At 38.7% G+C, this 13113-nt stretch overlaps 1 protein-coding gene across 1 annotated transcript in view; it reads right to left on the bottom strand.

Moving 5' to 3' along the window:
• The window catches only part of LOC137273907 (probable phospholipid-transporting ATPase IA), a 104263-nt gene that overhangs the window by 15539 nt on the left and 75611 nt on the right, over positions 1–13113 (bottom strand). Inside the window, exons 26-38 of the mRNA XM_067806808.1 lie at positions 12963–13045; positions 12679–12784; positions 12021–12098; positions 11643–11753; positions 8745–8819; positions 7480–7602; positions 6810–6888; positions 6244–6305; positions 5442–5498; positions 5103–5210; positions 4922–5010; positions 3841–3939; positions 3553–3638 (exon numbers count right to left, since the gene is read on the bottom strand). Coding sequence (XP_067662909.1) covers positions 3553–3638; positions 3841–3939; positions 4922–5010; positions 5103–5210; positions 5442–5498; positions 6244–6305; positions 6810–6888; positions 7480–7602; positions 8745–8819; positions 11643–11753; positions 12021–12098; positions 12679–12784; positions 12963–13045 — 1156 coding nt within the window. The remainder of the gene's footprint in view (positions 1–3552; positions 3639–3840; positions 3940–4921; positions 5011–5102; positions 5211–5441; positions 5499–6243; positions 6306–6809; positions 6889–7479; positions 7603–8744; positions 8820–11642; positions 11754–12020; positions 12099–12678; positions 12785–12962; positions 13046–13113) is intronic.

Below are 13113 nucleotides of genomic sequence, written 5' to 3'. Positions count from 1 at the left end.
ATATATTTTTTATATCATATGTGTGACGCAGTTATTTAGCCACGCACCAATCCAGCATGCTCTCACAGACAGACACAGACACACCTGCGCAGCAATCCCAAAACATCCTTACCCCACCCCACACAACCCAACCCCAGTAGTTGTCAACTAGTAGTCCACATCTGATATGAGGCAGACCATCCTTCATTTCCCAAATCATACAGAGTATCAACCAGTCCTCATCTGACATTACACAGATCATCTTTCACCCCATATATATGTTTTTGAAAAGCCCATCCTGGCTGGGTGTCATATGAATGCTTGCCACCATGACAGTTGTCCATCTACATCCTATGTTTGTAGTCTCTTCTGCAACATCCCAACACTTTACCACTTGTAACAAACGACACTGGCACCTGCAACTTGGGTGGGTGATAAATCATATAATATACAAGACATGATGAGGAGTAAGTTCAGGAGAATGTGGGGCATCAAGTGAAGTGTGAATGACAATCAACCCGGTCAATTAAACAACTTCAGAAGACATTTCAACTCTGCATCAGTAAAGTGTTATGGAAAATTTTTCAAAATACACAATTAATGTGAATGTCAATTGTTAATTTCAGGTCAGAAACACAAATTAGGAGTAAGTTAGCGAAAACAATGTTACACTTATTAAATGTATCATGTAGCAAGTTGAAGAAGAATAATGACAAAGTTCTTCGATTTTTATTGAGAAAATAAGAAATTTTGTTCAATCTGTTTGGGCCCTTTGATCCTTAGATTCAAAGTATGCAACTGTTGATACTGTCTTCACAAAAACTAATTACTAATGACTTAAAACAAAGTAGTACTACAAAATACAAACAGTACTAATTCCAAGAATAAAACTGTCTGTAATTCTGAATAAAATAACTTATAAAAAAAAAACATTTGAAAAAAAAAATCACATTAATACTACTAACTAGCAATGTTATACGCTGGTACATTTCTTAAAATATGCCAATACAACAGAGAATTACAATATCATGCAATTTATGACAAAGAGGAAATCCTCTGAAGAAAAATATGCATAATTCATCACGTAACATGATAGAAAATCTTCAAATTATAATACTAACACTTTTGATCTGTCACAGAAAGCACCATGAAAGAGCAATATTTAATAATATGGTCTGAGCATCCATTTTTTCCGATATGTCAGATTATTCAGATCCGAACACAGAGACTTTTGTCTAGTCAGATCTGTTGGAGGCAACACTGTGTGCCAATAATAATTGAAACAAAAAGGGGGGATAGTTCAAATTTGTCTTTGTACAACTTACTAGTGAGAGAAAAGTACAAGTATTTAGTTTGTTGTATAACAGTGCATTTACTGACGTTAATATTTGAGCTATATGATAACAGACTGTAATTAATCAAGTTTGGGTGAGTGAGTGAGTGAGTGAGTGAGTGAGTGAGTTTAGTTTTATGCCGCACTCAGCAATTAATCAAGTTTGGACCTGACAAAGCAAATCAGCAGCATGAGCAATGATTTACACAACAGGGATACAATTACATATGTCAGCCAAGTCAGGGAGCCTGTTAGTATCTTCTTAAAAGAAACATGGGTTGCTGAAGACCAATTCTAATTCAGATCCTCACTAGTACCCTTCAACTAGGTGACAAAATTCCCTTCAACTAAGGGACATATATCCCTGCAAATGAGAGGGATCCATCTGACTCAAGCACAAGGATCCATCATAGAGACAAGGATGTTTCCACCATTTGAGCAGGATCTGCCTGACAAAGGACAAGGATCCGTAAAAGATCAATGTGTCGTTTAACTACTGCAGATACATTTAACATGGGTGGTGAACTCTATAGGCATCACTGGGATGTTGACCTATTTAAACAAATGCAGAGATGCCAACTCCAAAGTGTCGACAATAGTAGTCTCAAGGATCAAATTAGTAGTCTGACCACAAAAGTTTTAGCATAGTATTTGTCTTGTCTCAAAAATATATTTAATCGATGGAAATGTGTGTTTTTGTCTTTATATCCAAATTTTAATAAATTTTCTTTAACATTTTATAGAATTTCTATTGACATTGTTTGGGGTTAAAATTCGTAGCGACTATGCTTACATCGTAGACGTTGGCATTTCTGCAAATGGTTATCATTTAATGTGTGTTGTGCAAAGTCTGTTAAATCAAGCACATAGGGACATTAGTCATGGTTGGCAGACTCAGTGAGTGAGTGGTTGAGTGGTTGAGTGGTTGAGTAGTTGATTGAGTGAGGGGTTGGGATTAACACAGATTTGAAAACTATTTCAGTAACATTAATGCTTAATGTGGGATGAAGGTCCTGAAGTGGTGGTTCAAACCAACCAGCACTAACAGACCAAGGATCAGCCAGGGAAATCCCTGATTAGATCAAATGGCTAGATCCTGACATTATTAAGGGGTATAACTCTGTTCAGTGATGTAAGACTTTGTTGACAGGGACTGAAGGCAGGAGAATGAGAAGGGGAGTTTGGGGTAAGGGCTGAGCAGATGAGGTCTGGAACTGCTCACCTGACAAAAGACGTGAGGTTGTCATTTCTTCAAGAAAACATTACTTTTGAATATCAACTTTGGATGTAAGTGATTAGAAATTGGAAAACATTTTGAAACAGATGGATTATTTTGAATGAAATTTTTGGATTTAAGACAATAAAAACTTATTTTATATAACCATCATTTAATTTACCTTTCCCAAATGAGAGACTCAGACATGAACAATGAAATAAGCTTTTTACCAACTATTGAAATGCAGCAGAGGGAATAGAAGTATTTGCAAATAAACAATTACGTTCTGCACTGCATGTATACCAAAATGGATATTCGTTACATTAAAGAAGAAAAGAAGTTTGTCAATAGACAGAAACATCATAAGACAGAAAAGAACATTGATTCTTGAACAATGTGTCTCCTGATCAAGACAGTTGGGTAGTTTAATGTTTTAAGTGTAAGTAAGATTAGAATTTATCATCCAAAACATGCTCAGGAGATAAGCTTGGAGATGAGATGAAATGGCATCACAAAGCAGTTCCCATGATGTTCAATGAGTAGCATCTCTAATATATCTGCTGTTCAAATGGTTTAGTTTAGAAAGAATAATTCTGGACAATAAATACACTGTCACCCTCAAGTTCAAATATGTGACAACTTGTTAATAAAAGTAAAATACCATCACCAAGGTTGGGGTATTTGTAACTTTTATTATATTTTGATAAATTTGTATCGAACATACAACATGTTCTGTGGGAACAGATTTTTGTTACCTTAAAGTCAAACTGATTCCTCAGATGATGGCTGATTACAAAAATAATTAAAACATTCGTAGTATCAATGTGATGTTACAGTCGATCTGCCTAGAACTGCTTTCAGACAGAAGGCCTAAATCCTAACAAGCTCAGTACAACCTATCTACAGAACACTGAGAGTGAAGTGATAATGTGATATCTCCACTACATAGCCAACTAAACTTAGGTAAGTCTCAGATCAGCTCAAAAGAAGGGAAGATTACTCTAAACTTTGAGGTTCAACTTACGTGGTTGATTTGAAGAGGGCGGTATCCTGCCTGCCGACCGCCCAAAGAATGAACATCCAAGAAGACGTGCTCGCTCTGTTATAGGTCTGAAACAGAAATTTGAGAAAAATCTGAAGAGTCGCAAACATAACCAAATTCCAATCATTTTACTTTAAATGATATTTTCAGACATGCTTCTGATCTGCAATGCACATTCTGTCAGCTTAGGGATGAGATTATTAAACTGTATCATATTTATTATATTTACCCTTTCATAGTTCAGGAATGATATCTGCAACCAACTCTCACCTCTTCTTTTTAGGAGATCCATTCAAAATGGCTTCTTTATTAGCAAGTTCCATCTCTTGGACATACTGTCTCTGGGTCTTAAAGTAGGTTCTCCGTACACTGCAAGTTGATCACGTTAGTAATTACAATGAAGCAGCATGGTTCCCAGTTTCACACTTATAACTCACTGACAGAGCAATACAGTTCCCAGTTTCACACTTATAACTCACTGACAGAGCAATACAGTTCCCAGTTTCACACTTATAACTCACTGACAGAGCAATACAGTTCCCAGTTTCACACTTATAACTCACTGACAGAGCAATACAGTTCCCAGTTTCACACTTATAACTCACTGACAGAGCAATACAGTTCCCAGTTTCACACTTATAACTCACTGACAGAGCAATACAGTTCCCAGTTTCACACTTATAACTCACTGACAGAGCAATACAGTTCCCAGTTTCACACTTATAACTCACTGACAGAGCAATACAGTTCCCAGTTTCATACTGACACAGCAATACAGCAATACAGTTTCCAGTTTCATACTTATATCTCACTGACAGAGCAATATAGTCCCCAGTTTCATACTTATCTCACTGACAGAACAACATAGCTGCCAGTTTCATACTTATATCTTACTGACAGAATAATACACTTCCCAGTTTCATATTTATCTCACTGATACGACAATACATGCCAGTTTCATACTTATATCTCACTGATCCCAGTTCCATACTTATCTTACTGACAGAACAATACAGCTGCCATTCCATACTTATCTTACTGACAGAACAATACAGCTGCCATTCCATACTTATCTTACTGACAGAACAATACAGCTGCCATTCCATACTTATCTCACTGACAGAACAATTCAGTTCCCAGTTTCATACTTATATCTCACTGACAGAACAATACAGTTCCCAGTTTCATTGCTGAACATCAGTGTTCAAACTTAAAATCATAATGTAACAAAATAGCTTATACTCTCATGTCCTATTGACTGCTGGGGGGTAAGACCATATCCTAGTGACAGTTGGTCTTCAGATCATGTCCTTGTGACAACTGGTGATTCTGTTTGTGTCATTACACTTACACTTTCCATGTGAAGTCTCGGAGAAGAGAGGCGAAGGGGATGATGACAAGGCCAAGCCAGAACACAGAGCAGCCGTAGACATGACTGTCCTGAAACAATGTGTTGAATCACGTGGTGTAATATCAGGTTTGATTAAGCTGACACAACACTCTAACATAGCATGAAGACTTAAACAACTCACCATTCCCAGCATCTCTGGAGCCAGGTTGACGGTGGGGAAGACGTGGCTGTAGACTACGAGGAAGAGGAACCAGCAAATGATACTCCCCCAGATTGCCAGGTGGGTCAGCTGTACAAACATACATCACAACAATAAACAGTTACACCCAACATCATTACATCATACCCATGTAATATGGTATACTGAAAGCACATCACATAACAGACTGAACCCATATGCTATCGTGAGCTGTCCAAGGTTGAACCCATATACTTGGACCAATATATGTGGGAAAACTGAGCCCATATGTCAAGGTAGACTCAACCCACATGTCAGGTAGATTGAACTTCCATGACTCACCCAGGTCCAGGCGCTTGTCTCCAGTCCAGCTTTCAGACAAACTGTCACCACCACATACTGAAACAAGCAAGCAAACAACTTTACTAAGTTCCAATCATCTTGTCATGTTTTGTTTCAACCGACAGTTATATACATGTGCAACTGTGTATAAATGTAACAAAAATTACGAAATTAGTACATAGTACATTATTTCAAAAGTTCCAATCAGCGGCAGTATTTGTGAATGGAAACCCTGACCTATCAGAACTGAACACTTTCAACATTTATGACATAATCATTGGTATTCAATTCGAAATAAAATGCATCCTTGATATATGTTCCAGTAAATTACCTCCCTTGGCTGGCTTTTTATCCAATCAGGGGTCTATGATGGGAACTTGAGCATACCCATCCTAACTCACTTACACTTTCGAAGTTACCTAGCTGATTAAACTCAGCAACACAAATGATGCAGAGGTACTCTGAAAGAGGTAGAAGGAGTTCTTGCATATTTTGTAAGTTTTGGACCCATGGACTGTCTGTATGATTTCTCCCAAATCTGGGAAGTTGCACTGCAAACAACAAACAAATATTCGCAGCTGCAACCACTGCCTTTGTTGACACTGGCAAACTCAGATGTAATGGCAGCTTAGCTGATTGGCTAGTGTGAGAATGCAGAGCCAGCACACGATGCCATGGATGCATCCTGGGCATAGTGGAAATTTATTGGAATGTATAACCTGGAGATATCGAGGATGAATGAAATGTAAACCAACATAAGTATAGAGATAAATAAAGATCAAGAACTGCATATTCTACTTACTGTGTACACAAAGTTCCCCATGAAGAGATAGTCCCCAGTTTTACCATCAGAGAAAGCAACATCTGTACAGATACACAACATACTTACAAATTATCACACAAGGAAACATTCAACACATAAAAAGTACATTTTAGAGGGCAGAACAAAAACAATAACATTTCTGTGGTACCTTGTTTTTGTCCCATTTTTTAAACCTTCATGAAATTTTGGACTGTGCACAATGCGTTAAAACTGTTTTTCCAGAAACAATACATGCCCCAAGGGGATGTGTGTGTAATGCTTGTCTTTTCTTGATAGTCAAGACCACAGCTCACTCATGTCTTTCAACAAATATGGCCAATACAGTAGTTATAGGGCAACTAGAATTGAAACATAGCCTCAAAATAATCTATCTACCCAGATTTTTTGCTGTACCCTTTTACACACTGACCATATCTAAGTGTACCCGACTTACAAAACCTCATGATTCCCTTTAGCGAAAATGTAGCTACAACTGGTATACAGCATATCAAGATGTCTGTCTGATATTCCCAGAATCTCTACATTGTCTTAAGGCGTATCAGTACCTTGCTTCAGCGACAACAACGGCAGCCAGAACAGCAAGATGGAGTGGAAGATGGAATTAATGATCCAGAACCAGAACACCTGCAAACACAACACTCGTGGCTAACAATGTGGGACAGACACAGATGTCATTCAACATCTCCCCACAAACTCACAGAGGTCAACATCCTGTCCTGGTGCTGCCATGGCTTGACAGAAACATGCATCACAGCTTCACAAATAATGAAAATATTAATAATAATGAGGAGTCTATTAATGTGCTAATCAACAAAGCATACTCAAAACACTATCACCCTGATTATTAGTACCCTGAAAAACTCAAGCTGGCTGCCTGTTAGGCGCTAGAAGATTAATAGTCACATGACTTATTCCACCGGGTATCCATTTTCTGCTTTGTGAACAGAGGCAATTTTGAACAAACTCCCTTTCTTAAGTTGAGACCACTTGTATCACATGTGCTTCGTTGTGGGGCAGGACCGAAGTCCAAGAAACCCTCAGTAGTCAAAATGTCAAACACAGTCACCCATAAATGGACTCTCCAAGTTCATACAAACTTCAACTGATTTTTGACTAGAGCTCTGTGCACATTACCACACATTGCCACTTCACAGTACTATGCATCATGGCTTGAAAGTACTATATATCATGGCTTGACTGTTCTATGTACTTTACCTTCACGTTGAAGAACCTTCCATTCTGGGTGTCTTTGTATAATGTGGGGTTTTTCATCATGGTCTCTGCTGAACAGTAGCGATCGAACAACCCCATCGCTAGAGGGGGAGCCGCTGTGAAGATCTGGGGATGGGGATTCATATATTATCAATACAAACTAGAACATATTGCTAAAATATAAGAGTGAGATAACATGCAATTTGTACACATTAAAATCCACTTAACTGTAGAGACTTGATTATTACCATGCCATCTTTTGGATATATATCTCATTGTTTGACCCTAAATATTCTATGAATGAAACTCTTTTTCATTCTAGTAATTGCACTTTCAGAATATAGTTTATATGAAAGTTGAGAGTGTTCATAAGCATTTGGAAGTCAGATCTACATAAGGGGTATTATGAATAGCAATTTCTGTATGTTCACAAAGCTCAGCGCGACCTCTTTCCCCTCATCAGTTGAGTGATGGGGGAAGACGAAGCCCTGGAATATAGAAGCATGATACAGAAGTTGCTATACATAATGCTCAGTCTCATGATATTATACTTTTTGAGCCGAAATGTAATCTCATAACATGAAAATCATAATCCTAGCACATAAGCATGCAATGTCTATTTCACATTGAGTATGTGATAAATACTAAGACATTTCAACATGTCACTTTGACAACTTCCAACATCTTACACACATACAGTCATACATTTCAACATAATTTCTTCAAAGACTGCCAACATAAAACCTCTTCAGTCCACAGCACCTTTTTGTATTAGGAATGAGATTTTGAGCATAAATATTTTGTTAGCAAATTGAAAAAATTATCCAAGATCAAGAAATGTGAAATTTAAAAATTAAAAATAAATTTCTTCTTTTTAAAATAATGAATAAAAATATCCATTAAAATCTTTCACTTGTAAAACATTCGCAAACATCCTCTTCATCTTTAAAAATACATTTTTAAATTGAAAATTATTGATCCGGTTTCAAAACAAAAATATTTTTCATAAGGTGAATCTATATATTGAAAATTATTGATCAAGCTTCCAAACAAAACTATTTTTTTATATGGTCAATCTATTGAATGAATTTATTGGAATGAATTTTACTAGTTTAATTTTGTATTCTCTGTGTCAGGCATGATTTTCTGAATGGATGATGCTTTCAGAATTGTGTAAAATTTAACAGAGGTGTGTGAGGCTGCCAAGCGGACATGTCTGCAGTCTTATGTCTACAGTGATCCGACCATGCGGGTGGCCCAGTACCTACCACATTATACAGACCAATACTCCACCGCTCAAACAGAATCTGCCCTGAGAAGCCATTCACTATTTGAAACCAAAACTGTCAAAATAAAAATGACGGTGATGCACAACAACTGACATAAACACGGTATAGTCAACACAAAAACTGATGCACATAGGTCAGGATCACATAGAAGTTGTCTATAACAAGGCAAATGTGTTCCTTTATTTGATAAAAACTAAAATTACAAAACAAAAATTAGAAATAAAATCATGAAAACCATGTACTCATTGGCTTTCATCAACCATATGTAACATTTTATTTCTTTTCACATTGAACATTTTCACAAGGATTTCTAACTGCTCTTTTTTTCACCTGACAAATAATGCCCTTCATGATATAAGCTGTATAATTTTCAACATGTCTATATGATCCCCCAAACCATGTGCTCATAAAGGGACTGGTGATTTATTTTAGGTGTAGTGGGACGGTGAGATTCAGGGGCAGGGTTGGTTACAAAATACACAGTGATGGAGGGGTGTGTGAGTGTGTGTGTGTGTGTGTGTGTGTGTGCGAGTGCGAGTGTGTGTGTCCCCAAAAAGCTATTTTTTTAAAATATTTATTTACTTAATATATAAATTATTTAATATAAATTAAGGAAGACCAAACAAAAAGTGTGACATATTACTTTGGGCTGGAAAATCATAGAGTTTTAGGACCATTCTCATCGACCCACATTCCTCTAATTAATCTCCAGTCCCTACCCAAGATGTCTGCCTGAGTACTATGTACAGCTATGTACATGCCAACTACGTATAGTACAGTGGGCTGTACACTTGGACGGGGGCTACAGGCTACACTGTACACTGTACACACCACTACAACACAAGGGGACACAACAGTGTATCATATGGCCCGGGAACAACCCCCCACCCCCACCCCCCCCCAAGCAATTCATGTTTTTTGGAACTATGCCATTACTCTTTCTGCAGTGTGTATGTGAAGCTAAATTTGTTGACAATATTCTCAGAAGTACAGTTAAAATTTGACTTCTTTATAGACAAACACTTTACAAAGAAACTGTTTTGGTTTACTGTGATTTCGACCAGCTGTGATGTGGCTTGTATTATGCTGGTAGCTCAAATTTAATAACAACAATATAACTGTGAGTGGCCACTGTGTACATTACAAATAGTTGGGGGTGGGCAGTGTTTGTTTCTCCTGAATGTGAGCTTTAACAGTAGTTGTCTCCCCCTGGATGTGAGCCGGACACCAGTTATCTTCCCCTGGATGTGAGGACTGGCAGTAGTTATCTTCCCAAGGACGTGAGCCCTGACAATAGTTGTGTTCCCCTGGATGTCAGCTCTGGCAGTAGTTATCTCCCCTTCAATGTGAACCATGACAGTAGTTGTCTCCCCCTGGATGTGAGCCTGACACTAGTTATCTTCCCCTGGATGTGAGGACTGGCCGTAGTTGTCGTCCCATGGACGAGAGCCCTGACAATAGTTGTGTTCCCCTGGATGTCAGCTCTGGCAGTAGTTATCTCCCCTTCATTGTGAATCATGGCAGTAGTTGTCTCCCCTGGATGTGAGCCCTGGCAGTGGTTATCTCCCACTGAATGTGAACCCTGACAATAGGTATCTTTCCCTGGATGAGAATTCTGGCAGTGTTTATTTCCCCCTTTATATGAGCCCTCTCAGTGTTTATCTCCTCCTGGATATGACTGCCCGTGAAGTGGTTATCGCCGCCTAGATGTGAGACCTGGCAGTAGTTTAACCTTGTCGATAATCTGTCGGTAGTTGTCTCCCCCTGGTTGTAGGACATGTACAAGAGGTCCAGCCATGCCACAATACTGACACAGTACAATGACGGGCGGGCCAGTGGTCACATACCACATTATATAAACCAAGGGTCCACTTCTCAAACAGAATTTGTCCTGAAAACCCACTAACAATAGCAAACCATAGCTGCAAGAGAAGACAGTAAGGAGAAGCATGACACAGTGTTACAGAAGATGGAGCAGATGTGGATCTGATCAGCAGTCGAGCAAATGTTGAGCTCTCCACAATGCCACTTATTATGGATGGTGCTAAAGTCGGCAATGTTCAAGCCATGTCACAGCCATCCATTACTGAACATCCTGGACCAGGCAAACCAGTGGTTGAAAGCATGTGCAACACTCTAAGATATCCTGGAAAGAGACACACCTACAACTGTCTTGAACTATGATCACCTGATTTTCATGTTAGTTGCCTCTTACAACAAGCTTGTGATGTTTGGGATCTATTCCAGCTTCAAGTGCCCACATAAGGATACACACAACTATATTATTACAAGATTTAATATAAAGAAATTAATAGTGATCAGGTTATAGGAAACCCTACTGCTTTCTGAAAAGAGACATATGTTCAGAATCACATATACTTACTGTTCATACATAGATAAGAATGTTACTGAATTTTTGGATGAGGACAACTGATATTCAATAAGTGCTGATTACTGAATTATTAGGTTCATGATGTGAATTGTTTTTTCAAAAAGTATTTTACCTATATGACAGTAGCATGTCAGCATCAATCAATTTCTGATAAATAATCTTTGCCAACAAAGGACTAAGAAAGATGTGCCTTCAATCAAGTCACTGAGTTGGAATAACTGATCCATTTAGTCCCAACCAGCATTGGTGGCCATGACCTGTTCAAATCCAGAATCCACAGAGGAGTGAATGATTTGTGGGATATGTTGTTGAGTTGATCACCAAATGTCCAATATGTCGTGGACAGCCAAATATCATTGACATCATGCATGTCAATGATTTGAGATTTCAATGATCAGCAGATCCTGGTAGCTAAAGTGGAGCAACTCAGCTCAAGACTTTGTCCCTATCAACATGAAAAAGGTTGCATCCAGTGTGTGTGTTACCTCGATGACATAGAGACAGATATTCTTGTAGAAGGAGTACAGGATGAGTTTACACAGACGACTGTAGCTCCATGATCCGTGGACCAGCAACAGCTTCTGCAGGAACCGGAACTGGAATACATAATAGTGAGTGAGTGAGTGAGTGAGTGGGACACTGAATCTGGTTATACTCCACTTTGAACTGGATGTCAGCCAAATCCTGATGTGTCAGGGTGATGCTATTAGGAGATAAACATCATGTGTTGGCCAATTTCCTGGTGTTATTGAGTATCTGGAACATGGGAATTCACTTGGAACTGAGAGCCAGAGGTTTCACAAAATAAATTTATGTCCATCAATTCTTGGTAAAACCCGCAAGCTCACACAAACTGGACCTACCTGTGCAATGGCGTAGTCTGACGCACAGGCAGCTTGGAGTCCCTCCATCCCGCTGATGCCCACGCCAACATGGGCAGCCTGGAACAAGGGAATGTAAACTCAGTTTTACCCTTACTGTGACATGTATCACAGACTGTACCAGAACATGTCAACACATAATAGAGATACAATTCACACAAGGAAAGTGTCATATTTCAAAATGTCTCCCAATGAACCAGTTAGTTAAGCTTGGTATGTTCATATCAGCTGCAAAATAAACTTGAAGTAATGTGTGTACATGTATGCATGTGTGTGTTCATGTGTGTGTATGTTCAAGTATGTGTATGTTCATCTTCGTCATGATGAGCAAATGCTTTAACTACTAGGCTACCATGACATCCTTCTGGATATGTGATGCCCAAGAAATGATGAACAATGTACTCTATCCACTACAGAGGCAGTCAGTCCATTATCTACCTGATATATCTATATGTACAACTAATAAATGTAAATATGTTCCAGTGTAAGATCACACAGAAATCAAGTGGCCCTTTTGTGGCTCTTGTCACCTTTAGAAACATCATCCATGTCTTTGGTATGGATGATTCTGATGAATGATACTGTTCCCTTTGGAAAATGTTTCCTGACTCAACTAGCATCACATCAACTGGAACTGTACCTGAATCATCCCGACATCGTTAGCACCGTCCCCGATGGCGAGGGTAATGGCCTTCTGTGATGACTTCACCAACTCCACCAACTCAGCCTTCTGAAGTGGCGACACCCTGGAACAACAAACATCATTGTCAGCCAGGACTTGCTTCCTCACACAAGGTAAACCTGCAGGAATTCAAACCTGGTTTGTTGGCGGGACAAGTGAAAGCTTTAATCACTAGGCCACCCCCTCACACCAATATTTAGATGACAAACACAAGGAATATTCTTTGAGTCGATGTTACTCACCGACAACAGATGACAGCTTTGCAAGATTTAGCAATTTCAAGGAAGTCGTGCCGACAGTCGCAAGTGAGTGCATATTTTAATGTCTGAAACCAAAATATTAATAATAAACACAATAATACATTATTTGACATCTTAACCAGTCATGTACATG

The sequence above is a fragment of the Haliotis asinina genome, chromosome 2 (genome assembly GCF_037392515.1).
Source record: "Haliotis asinina isolate JCU_RB_2024 chromosome 2, JCU_Hal_asi_v2, whole genome shotgun sequence".
Classification (NCBI taxonomy): Eukaryota; Metazoa; Mollusca; class Gastropoda; order Lepetellida; family Haliotidae; genus Haliotis; species Haliotis asinina.
Note: the sequence above shows the minus strand (reverse complement) of the source record. Positions and strands in the feature narration are given on the sequence as shown.